The following is an 11,508-nucleotide window of genomic DNA, read 5'->3' on the forward strand; positions in this document are numbered from 1 at the left end:
AACCCATCACAACCCCACGGACAACGCTCCTCCAGGTCTCCACCATGCCTCGGAGTCCCCCCAAGCCCACACCCACCTCTCCAGTGACCCCATCCAGCCCCCTCAACCTCTGCTGCCCCCTTCTCCTTTCGCCATCAATTGTTCCCAGCATCAGGGTCTTCTCCAGTGGGTCCTTCCTTCTCATTAGGTGGCCAAGGCATTTGAGTTTCATCTTCAGCATCTAACGAACCCCTCGGGGCTCTCATTCGGGGAGGTGCCAGGAACTGCATTAACAGATCCTTTGCAGGCCGCGGTTCCCCAGAATGTCCTGGGAAGGCCTGACGAGGCCCAGGCGGGCATCTTCCCCGAGACAGAGCGCTGGTCCTTGCCGTGAGAAAAAAAGCAACAGCCTACAAACATTCACTTCATGAACCTGGCGGCTGGCCAGGGAAATCCAACCGCAAGCTGCTTCGTGGTGCCAAAAGGGGTTCGGTTCGCCTTGTTGTCTGCAGCTGGTGGAAATTACTGGTGGATTTGTAAAGATGTTTACAAAAACACAAGCAGCGACGCACTTCGCTTCACGTCCATGTTTAAGGCAGGTGACTCATACACATTTATTACTCACTTGTCCTGGGATTCGATGTACACATAAAGATGCGGCTCAAAGCACTTGGAAATAATTCCGTGGAATGGATTATCCGGAACCTTTGGCCTTTTGGGCTTAAAAAAAGAAAGAAGTGTCGCAAGCCAGGATAGCATTGAAAAGAAAATAGATTCAGTCTTTCAAACTCTCGGGAAAACAAGGGTTAGGGTTAGGAAGCGCTTAATGGAAAGAGCTTAGATGGAAAGCACTTAATTCCAAGCTTGCTCACAGAATTTGTCAGACCCTTTGCCAACTGCGCATGATTCTAGTCCCTCTGTCCTGCAGAGGTACAGGTAGGAGCAACGCTTTGCAGACAAAAAAAAAATCCCATGTTCAAATCCCCATCATCCCCTACTTTTGAACACTCTGGCAGAAGTGTCAGTATATTTTTAGGAGGCATTAAACTGAAGCTCAATCCAGACAAGACGGAGGTCCTGTTGGTTGGCGGTTCGGGCTTCGGAGAAGGTGACCTGAACCTTGTCCTGAATGGGGTTGCACTCCCTCCTAGGGACAAGGTCTGCAGCTTGGGAGTGCTCCTCGACCCGGAGCTTTCACTTGAAGCTCAGGTGACAACAGCGGCGAGGAGCGCTTTCCTCCAGCTTCGGCTGATTCATCAGCTGCGCCCCTACCTGGAGTACGACTGCCTTGCAACAGTGACTCATGCGCTGGTGACTTCCCGTCTTGACTTCTGTAACGCGCTCTACGTGGGGCTACCCTTGAAGACGGTCCGGATACTTCAATTGGTTCAGAATAGAGCTGCCAGGCTGCTGACGGGGACTGGACGTTATGTTCACATGACACCAGTTCTCCGTCAGCTTCACTGGCTCCCCATTGAAGTCCGGGCCCAATTCAAGGTGTTGGTAATGACCTATAAAGCCCTAAACGGCTTGGGTCCTGGTTACCTGAAGGAGCGCTTACATCCATATTTGCCCAGTCGCCCCCTGAGATCGGCGGGAGAGGCCCTTCTCCGGGAGCCCTCCGTGAGAGAAATTAGGAGGGTGGCTACTCGGAGAAGGGCTTTCTCAGCGGTGGCGCCTAAGTTATGGAATGCGCTCCCCAGAGAGGTCCGCCTGGCGCCGTCGTTATTTGTTTTTCGGCGCCAGGCTAAGACCTTTTTATTTAAGCAACATTTTAAATGCTAAATACAATTGAATTTTATCTGGCCAGGGCGGCTTATTTTATAATGTGAGTTTTAATTAAGATTATTTTATATGGATTTTAACTTGTTTTATCTATGTTGTAAGCCGCCCCGAGGCTTCGGCGAATGGGGCGGCATAAAAATGTTTTAATAAATAAATAAATAAATAAATTAAGGACTAGAAACTTGGTGTTTCCTTTTAACTGAAGGCTGCTATCCTTGCTCTTATTTTCAGCTATTAGAATGGATTTCCAGAGCAGAAAGTGCTCCCCTTATACTGAATCAGACCCTCAGGCTGAAAAAATTCCCAAGCACCTTAGGGCTTGAAGACCTCTAGCTAGGAACTTGGAGAGCTGCTGCCAGGCTGGCTGAGGACGATGGAGATTGCACTCCATCACATCCAAAGGGCACTGGGTCAGCAGAAACATGTGAAGATGCACAGAAATCTCAGCAGCCCGAAGACGTACCTTTTCAACATCTACCTTTTCGGACGTGGCTTCATCCGCCTCTAGGATGCTTTCGTCTTCCAGGAAGGGGTTGGTGGAGACAGCTGGGGCAGGGTCAGTTTTCTTCTAGCAGGGGAAAGGAAGTCCATTCAGAAAACTGACCCCAAATGCCCCTGGCTGGATTAGCCACGGATGTTAAGATTTATTTTGTTGAGTATGTGTCCAGGCCACCCGATAACCAGAGCTCTCTGGGCGATTCACAGCAGGACTCCCGCCACCTTTAGAAAAATACCTGGGGCCGAGGCAGCACAGGGCCTTCTCGGTGGCGGCACCCAGGCTGTGAACTCCCTCTCTGCTGCCCCCGGATACACCCCTTACCGCCACTGTGTCAGAGAGGGTGCAGCCAGAGAAGCGCTTGGCCAGCAGCCCCTCGAAGTTGGTCGTCCTCTGGATGGCGAAGAGAAGCAGCTTCACTTCGATCTCCCGGGCCCGTGTGCGCATGATCTTGGCGAGCTCCGTCCTACGGAAAGAGAACCTCAGGGCAGGCAGGCCACGCACGGCACCAGCCCTCATGGGCTTCCGGTGCCAGAGACAGGCCAGCTTTCCCATCACCTCAAAATCACTTTCGCATTTCTTGTTTTTCACAGCTCTCCCCTACCAGGCAATGCTTGCTCTGGTTTGTCGGAGTTTTATTTTAGGTTGCTGCACCTGCCTGAAAACCTGACACACCCCTACCCAGTTTCTAAAACTGCCTTCGGGGTTTCTTCTCTGGAGTTCACAAGCTGCAGGAAAGTGGTGAGTGTCTCATTTAATACGGCGGCGACATGAGTCTAAAGGACGTCATCAAGAGCAAAACGTAGCGTTCTCTCCTGCACACAGCCCCCTTTCCGAAATATGCTCAGCAACCACCCTTCTATGACACTCGGTGGCCTTCTGAAATAAAGCGCTACATGTACCTTAATTACATGCTCAGTTGAACTGAGCTCAGTTGCTCAAAAGTGTGTCTCAGAGTCTATCTAAAGCTGAGCAGAACTGTATGAACAGATACCAAGAAAAAAGCCTTCTCTGCACATCGTCCCATCTATGAACTGCCCTGCGGGAGGAAAATCCATGGGGCATCTGGAGTCCAAGTAGCTTTCAACCCCTGATCTGCTGTCTTGTTTATCGGCTATTCGTTTATTTCCAGCCATCCAGAAAAAAGGCTTGAAACTCTAAGCTCCAAGACTTTCCCCCCCATCTAAACGTGCATGGGATTGCACTTCTGACGTGCCGGTATCTTGCTGTGCCTCCCCGGTACACGCAGCCCCGCGCACCTCGTGATGTGGCAGAAGTCCACGGCAATCCGCTCCGTCATGCACCATTCCTGGGGAAACATGTGTCCGTATTTCTCCTCGTAGTCCACCAGCTGGCGCTTGACCCAAGCGTAGCGTCGGTCGACCTTATCCAGCCAGGCAACCTGGAGACGAAACGGGAGGGAAGGCAGCCATTGCTCGAGGGGGCCGGCCTTCCGGAAGGTTGTTCCCCTACCTCCCCTCCGCAGCTCACCAACGCTGGCCGGAACCGGACTGGGAACTGGATCCAGACCTAGCTGAGTTGGGTCCTAGGTCTCTCAGTCGCTTGATCTCTTGGGGTTTCCAAATATGCCCTCCGCCCCCAGAAAGGTTGAGGATCTCTATGTACAGGTCAAAGAACTGAGGGGCGAAGGAAAGCCAAGTGCCCAGAAGGGCCAGATGTAGGCACTAACTTCCACTAACTGTGGCTGGAAGATAGCTGAAAAAAGTAAAGTAAAATAGCCGTCCCAAGGCTATGTAGCGATGGGGACGGCATATAAAAACTTTAAATAAATAAATAAAATTAAAATAAATTAAAATAAAATAAAATAAAGAAATCCAAATAGTTGCTGTTGATTTCCAAGACTGCTAGCTTGAGGCTTGCCTTCCGTGGAGGGCACTCCAAACTCTTCCCGGGCCACTTGGGGGGTGGGGGGAATGGCCCTCCAAATGGGGCTGAACGCCAACCCCCACCTGCCCCAAGCAGAGGGATTATGGGAGCTGAAGTCCAAAAATATCTGGAAAGCCGGAGGCTCCCCAGCCACGGTAACGGCCCCATGCGCCGGGGAACGGACCCCAGGGCGACGCCAAAGACCAAAGCTCCGCGAAACGTCGGTGGCCTTGGGGAGGCAGGGACGGCCACCTACATCTTGGTTCTCTTGAAAGAGCACGAGGTACTCCGACAGGTGCTGCTTGATGAACTTCTTGATGATCTCCTGCTTGATCCGGGGGTCCAGGACGTTTGCGACCAGACACGCGTCCCGCAGGACGTTGCTGGGCCCTCCGGCCCGCTGCCGAGAGACGGACGACGAGGGTGAGAGGACGGCGCAAACGGGCCGGGGTCCCCCTCCTCCTGCAGCCGCTTTACGGAAGGGGCTTTGCGCCTCGCTGCTGGCCCACCTTGCCCAGTGGCGCCAACACAGAGCGGCAGCCACGGCTGTCCGGGCATCCAGCCAGCGGCACCTTCCCTTGCTTGGCCTGGAGATGTGGCAGATCAAACCAGGGCCCAAGCAGGGGCTCCACCACTGCGCTACAGTCCTCTCTCGGGCCCAGAATTGCCTGCTCGGGCTGGCAGCCGCTTTCGGCGATCTCAGCCTGGTGCCTTCTACTTTCCCCCATCTGCTCCGGGACTACGATCCCATTCTCCCCAGCCAGCATGGCCAACTCAAGCAAGGCCGGGCCACCGGAAGCTTTCCAGGGACGCAGGGGAGCTCAGCGATGGAGCTCCGGTTGTGCAGGCAGGAGGTACTGGGTTCAAACCCTTGGCTACCCCTCTCAGAAAACTCAAGAGCGAGGGGCAGAAAAAAGGCTCATCCGCCCAGCACGCGAAGCCGGCTGGAGCAGACGGCACTGGACAAGATGGCCCGGACTAAGGGGCTCCCTATGATCTGCTCCTGAGGACTGGGGCAATTCTGGTTGCTCCTGGGGGCGAGAAAGGGGGACGTAGCCGCCGGGTTGCAGAAATCCTCGTCTGGCAAAGGATCAGGGCTTGCGGGAACGAAGGACGGGTGCCCGACCGCCAAAAGAGCAGTGAGCCGGCTCTTTTCTTTTGTCGGAGGACAACAAAGACGAGGATTTCATTAAAACACACGGACACGCGCCTACCTTCGTGCCTTGGGAAGGAAAGGCTTCTTCGAAGTCTGCCAGGATCTGCTGCCCCAGCTCATTCTGGGCAGCCCTCACCCTGCCGGAGAAGGAAAAAGGGGTAGTGTCACCGTTCGGGTCGCCAATCGACCTTTTGCCCCCAGGCTGCAAAACCCACACAGGCAGAACTCACAGGCAAGCAAAGGTCAGATGGGCCTTTAACCCAAGCGGTTAATGTGAGAGGCGTATCCCTGGAAAGCGCGTTGTCCTGTTTGTCTGCCCCCTCTTACATCGCGACAAAATACCTGCTTGCCTATGAAAAGCTAGCATCTCAGGGAAAAAATCTTTCTCCATGACCTGCTAGCTTTCCATGAACAGAAAGTCACTCTTGTATTAAAGCAAGGCTTCTGGCCTCAGTCAGACAGGGAAATCCAGCCTGCCTGAAATCTTGGCCATATATCCGATAGCTCCTTCCCTGGCCCTACCCACTTCCCCCAGACATTTAGCAGATTGGCGCATCTGTCCAGGTCCCCTGCCCCCCACTCTAAAAGGCTGAAATGCTTCTCCTGAGGAAGCGAGAGCTTCCAGCTCAAACACGCCGGTGCTTTTGGAATCTGGGCCCTCCTGCGCCTACCTGTGGTTCTACCCAAGCCCTGAGGGGTTCCTCCAAAATGGTGTTTGGTTAAAAGAAGGTCGGCAGCCCGGCTCGCAGGCCCAGCGGGAAACCCAGTCCAATTCTGCAGCCCCGACTGGCACCATCCTCCCAGGCTGGGGTTCTGTGGAGCCTCAGAACTGGCCCTGACCGGGCCAAAAGCAACCACCTTTGCTTCTCCACACCGTGGCAAGCTTCCGCTTGCCGCCTCTTACCTTTCCGAAAGCTGCCGGATCTGCAGGATCGCCATATATTTGCTGAAGTGCTCCAGCACATTCACAACGCCCTGTAGAAGGTTGGCCACCTCCCCGTATTGCCTCCTCCTGGTCATGGCCCTGTAGTTGCAGGAGAAGCGGAAGTTAGAAGGGCAGGCGCCAGGCAGAGCTGGCTGGGGAATGCTGGGACTTCTCTCTGGATAAACATATGTAAAATCATACCCTAAACCTACTCATTACTAGCATCTGAGAACTGGTTTCTCTTTCTTTCCTTCTGCTTTGGCATGCCCTTGCTCAGTTTCCATCTGCTGCCCACCTCCTTCCAAGCGTGCCTCCTGAGGACTAGAAGCTTGCTGTGTTTTGTTTTTAATGGACACCAGGATTCCCTCCCAGCTGAATTCCCCCACATCCTGCCCCGACTGGCCTGCATGCTGCTTACTCAAGTGAATCGACACCACCGGCCAGCATGTGGAGATGGTTCAGCGTTGTGATGGAGGTGGTCAGGTGGCGTTTGGCATGGTCCAGCTGCTTGATGTCGCGGGTGATTTCTTTAACCTGTTAAGATTTTTAAAAGAAGATCAGATTCACAGGCTCTTAGCAGAGAAGAATTCAAGAAACTGCAAAGGCCTAGAATATTCACATATCAGACTATGAGTTCTGGTTATTTATTTTATTTATTTATTTATTTATTTGATTTATATCCTGCCTTTTTCCTCAAAGGGCTCAAGGCAGCTTACATCATTCTCCTCCTTCATCTTATCCCCACAACAACCCTGTGAGGTAGGCTGGGCTGAGAGTCTGTGACTGGCCCAAAGTCACCCAGTGGGCTCCATGGCTGAGCGGGGACTCGAACCCGGATCGTCTGCGTCCCAGTCCCATGCTCTCAACCATTGCACCACACTAGTTATGGGGTAAATTCCAGACAGAATTAATGCCAGCCAGAAGAAAGGGGGAAAAATACAATTTTCTTTATCACGTGAAAAGAATAACCATTTTGGGAGAGGCAGTGTGGTGTAGTGGTTAAGCGCATGGGACTGGGACTCAGAGGATCTGGGTTCGAGTCCCCACTCAGCCATGGAGCCAACTGGGTGACTTTGGACCAGTCACAGACTCTCAGCCCAACCTACCTCACAGGGTTGTTGTTGTGGGGATAAGACTGAGAGCAGGTGGAGGAGAATGAGGTAAGCCGTTTTGAGTCTGTTATAAGAAAAAACCAGGATACAAAACAAATAAATACATTAATGCACCTGTGTGGAAAATACACCTATCAGCAAAAATGAATTTTGCACGCAGTTCAGGAAAAGCTTTGATTTTAACAATCACTGGCCTGTTAAAGCTGCTCTGGGGCTAGAAATCCACCCAGCGACAGATTTCTGCAACAGGTAAGACCAGGTACCAACAGAGAAAAGGCAGAAAAAATGGCTGTAGAAGTTATAAGAACGGACAAGAAACTCACCATCTGCTCTGATTTTTCCGCTTTGTCCTTGATGTCTTTAATTTTACCAAAGAGCTGCTGAATAGCTTTCTGGGCTTCTTCAAGGGCCTAGAAAAAGGAAGAGAGAGGGGTCCTGAAGCTTGCTTAGGAGGTCAGAGGTCCTGGGATTCCCCACATGTCCCAGCCAGTGAAGCGTCAATTTTCTACCCTGAGCTGAAAACAAAACACAGCTCCTTTTGCCACAGATTTAATACGGTTCCTCTCTCCCACGGTTCCAGAGGGTGTCAGTACATGCTGACTCCTAATCCCCTTTTCCTGGGAGGCAGAAGCAGGGAAACGGTTTCATTTTCGCATCAGAAGTGGTGCTTGTCTACAAAATGAAGGAGGAAGGCCAGCGCGAGGCAGTAACCTCCAACACGCGTTTGAACCTGCTGAAAGTCTTAAGGATTCAGCGTGGCTTCCAGAAACTACCCTGGTTTGAGGGCACTGGAAAATTCGCTGCAGTATCTGCTGAACCTTAACAACCCCTTGCTTTTCGTCGAGCAAAACTCATCCCCGACAAAACTCAAACACACCTAGCCTGAAAGACACCGCCCTTCTGAACTGGAGAAAAACCAAGTGGCTAGCACTTTGGGTGAAGCGGGAAAATTCCAGGAAGACCGCCATGTTGAGCAAAACCAAAGCATCTATTGTCTGGGCTTGAATGCATGGCGGGGAGGGGGGAGAAAATGCCCCCCGGCAAGCGACTTTAAAGCCAATAAAGTTTATATCAGAATAAAACTGGGTAGCCCCTTCAGGTGTCGTGAAGTTTTCTTCTTGCTTACAGTGAGAAGAGTAAAGTGGGAGAAAGTGGTCAGAAGGAAGTGACTGGGATTCTTCTCACAACAAACGAACTCCAGACGTATCAAACACGCTGGCATGTAATACAACACTGTGTGGAAAGGTCGGCTGAGAGAGCAACAGGGGAAAAGTTGCCGGCCCAAGCAATTCACCAAAGACAGGTATTGCCCGTGAACCAGAGGCCAGCATCCTAAGCTGCCTCAGTGGTAGGATACCGGGCACCAGAAGATGGATTGAAAAGGAATAAGGACCGTCAGCGCTTGTCCTAATTGGAGTGTGTCCACCTGGCTCCAGAAGAAGGGTGGGAAAGCTGGGCCATTCCCCCAGCCTTTCTGAACACCTTTTTTTCCTCTCCCCTCAGCATCGCCCTTTCCTTGTGTGACGTCTCTTTCGGCTTGCTTTAAACATGTAAAGCGTACAAGCGAGAGATGTCTTGCTTAGCGGCTGACTGCGGAGATCTGAATTCGAAGCAGGGCACCACACCAGCTCTCAGCATGGGAGACACTCAGAACTGGAGAATGGCTGAAACAGTAGCAGCTTCGCTTAGCTTTGCCTCCCACCGCCAACGAAAACAAGAGGAATTGCTCAGACCGGATAAATTTTTCCAGGCTAGATTCATTCAGATTCCTTTCTCGTCTCCCTTCTTTTTCCTAGAACTTATCTGCTCACACTAGGGAAAAGCCTTGGCAGCAATTATCAACCCATTTAGACAACGTAAAAATCCCAAAGCCACACTTTCCACTCCAAAGCCAGGCAGCTTAAAACACAGGCTTTGAAGGGGACAAGTTCTGCTACCACTGGTAAGAAACAATGTTTTTGGCCGTTGCAAATGAACAGGACAGAACAGAATGGGAAATTGTCCTACCCTATCAGCTGAGAACTCTTTCCACCACCACACTGTACCCAACAGTATTTCTGATTGAAAGGAACCACCGCAGAATAATTGGTGTTTTCAAGAACAGAAAAAGAAAGCATGCACGTGTGCCTGTGAAGACTGCAGACAGAGGAATCGATTAAGTGGAAAATCATTTTTTTTAAAGAGATTTAGTTTAGTAGCGGTTGTATTAAAGCCAGTAATAAACACGGGGGGTGGGGGGGGGGAGCCTGCCTGGGGCAATTTAGCAGGCACCTTAGATCACAGTGCATTTGGGATACAGGCGGCCAATGCCAACTTCAGGCCCAGTGTATTTTGCACAGGCTTCTGGGTGACTTCCCCGTTGGTCGCCATTGGTGAGTAGAACGTCTCCACCAGGTGAAATGGCAGGAAAGCGTCTATTTCTCTCCCCCCCCCCCCCAATAATTAACAAAGATGCTTGTCCTATGGTTACAGGGAGCTTAAACTTATCTGCTACAGTTCAAGCTGTCAGAGGTCAGTAGGTTTATTTCATTCATTCAGTTGCTCCCACCTTCCCCGTGTACGGCAAGCTTACGACCCAGGGCATGACAGGAGTTTGGCGCACCCGGGGCCCTGCCAGCGCCACCACCAAGTCAGTCCAACGGAGGAGAGTTCCCCAAGCCGCACTCTGAAGCGAACGGCAACCGGGGTGGGCCCCTTTCAACCCAAAGGCCAGGCTTCCATTTTGGGGAGACCCTCACAGGCCAGAACTCCAATAAAGTCAGACCGTGCCTGCCGGCGAGGTGTGCTGGCACCGATTCAGAGGCTTAATGGCAGAGGGAGCGCTCTCTCGAACCCAAGGCCAGCAGAGAGAAGTGCTGAGTCCGCAGGTTTCCACCACAGCGATCTCAGCTATTTTCTCCACGCCGCACTGAAGTGAAATTCTATCCTGGGGCGAGGGGGAAGGCAGGGGGGAGTGGGTCGGCAGCCGGACTCGCTTTCCACAGGCATCGGGACGAGCCCAGTGCAGTGGCGGATGGGATCTGCCCCCCGGAGCTCAGCCAAGGTGTCTGGAGCGGCCCAGAGAAAGCTGTGTTCTGCCCCGCCGAGGAATGTCCCGGCACTGTTTCCCACTGTTTCCTCCCTGCAAAGGGGCCGGTAAAGCGATGCAGGTTCTTTTTCCCTTTTTCATTTAGAAGAAAAAAAAGGATTGTCCACAGATGTTGTGCAAGGCAAAACAACCCCCCGCCCGCCCTCCAACCCGGTATTAAAAACACATACCAGAAGGTGGGGAAGCCAAACGATGCTGAGCTATTTTAAGACCTTTCTGCGGGCTTGGAGGAAAATTTGAGGGCCGTGCCCTTCCTTTAAAAAAAGAAAACGCTCCCACACAGAGAGAGACACTCGGAATGTTACCACGGCCTTTGCCAGCAGCCGCCTCTGCGGTGCCGGAAGCCAAAATCCAAAGCAGGACGGTACCCAAAGACGGTTACGCAAAGTATGCGCTCATCGGTGTCTTTCGCACCCAGCCGAAGGAACCTGCAAGTTCAGTCTCTCTCCCACGCCTCCTGTGCACACAGGCGTTTGAGCGTCCATCACTGCGGGGCAAGACTCCCGATGGCCGCACACTTAATCGGATGCTTGTTCTGTGCAGGATGCGTGGTGCACCACCAGATCACAGGAAGCCCAAATTGCGTTGCGGCAGCTCAGGATGAGGTGCTTCAGGCAACCGTTGGCAGCCCCTGCGTGGGGACAGTACGGCAGATCTGTTTGGACCCACTTGAGGGGCGCACAATGGGGGCTGTGGACTTTCCTATGGACTCACAGAGGAGCCCCCCAAAACCAGCAGCTCTCCCAGAACGTGCCTCCTCCTGCCCTCGGAAATCACGGGCATGCCACACGGATCGGGAAGGGGCTGCTGTCTGGAGACCCGGCCACCCCCTCCCTGGGCAGAGAAAGCCCCGATTAGCCACCCGGTTTTTAAAAGGGGGAGGTGAGGTTGTGCAGCACAAATGCCCCCCCAGGCCCCCAGCTCTAGCCCGCCTGTCCAAACGGGAGCAGACCTCTTGCAGGGGCCTCTTTCGCCTAAGAAAACATTTTGAGCATTCCTGATTTTGGCCAAGCTGCTCGCTCGCTCCGGCAGGCAGACAAAGGCTCTTTCACTTCAACTGGGGGGGGGGGGGGGTGGAGG

The 11,508-nt window shown here is 52.7% G+C and overlaps 1 protein-coding gene across 3 annotated transcripts in view; it reads right to left on the reverse strand.

Annotated features, from left to right (window-relative positions):
* Positions 1 to 11,508, reverse strand: part of VPS53 (VPS53 subunit of GARP complex) — a 31,809-nt gene that overhangs the window by 13,601 nt on the left and 6,700 nt on the right. For 2 of the 3 annotated variants that reach the window (XM_044430247.1, XM_044430249.1), the window contains exons 5-13: positions 7,664 to 7,750; positions 6,647 to 6,762; positions 6,208 to 6,327; positions 5,362 to 5,440; positions 4,404 to 4,547; positions 3,520 to 3,662; positions 2,585 to 2,726; positions 2,228 to 2,332; positions 605 to 699 (exon numbers count right to left, since the gene is read on the reverse strand). In XM_044430247.1, coding sequence (XP_044286182.1) covers positions 605 to 699; positions 2,228 to 2,332; positions 2,585 to 2,726; positions 3,520 to 3,662; positions 4,404 to 4,547; positions 5,362 to 5,440; positions 6,208 to 6,327; positions 6,647 to 6,762; positions 7,664 to 7,750 — 1,031 coding nt within the window. The remainder of the gene's footprint in view (positions 1 to 604; positions 700 to 2,227; positions 2,333 to 2,584; positions 2,727 to 3,519; positions 3,663 to 4,403; positions 4,548 to 5,361; positions 5,441 to 6,207; positions 6,328 to 6,646; positions 6,763 to 7,663; positions 7,751 to 11,508) is intronic. The other variant, XM_044430248.1, reaches the window with a different exon arrangement.

This window comes from Varanus komodoensis, unplaced genomic scaffold (assembly GCF_004798865.1).
Source record: "Varanus komodoensis strain SLA01 unplaced genomic scaffold, ASM479886v1 scaffold20_1, whole genome shotgun sequence".
In the NCBI taxonomy this organism is placed as follows: domain Eukaryota; kingdom Metazoa; phylum Chordata; class Lepidosauria; order Squamata; family Varanidae; genus Varanus; species Varanus komodoensis.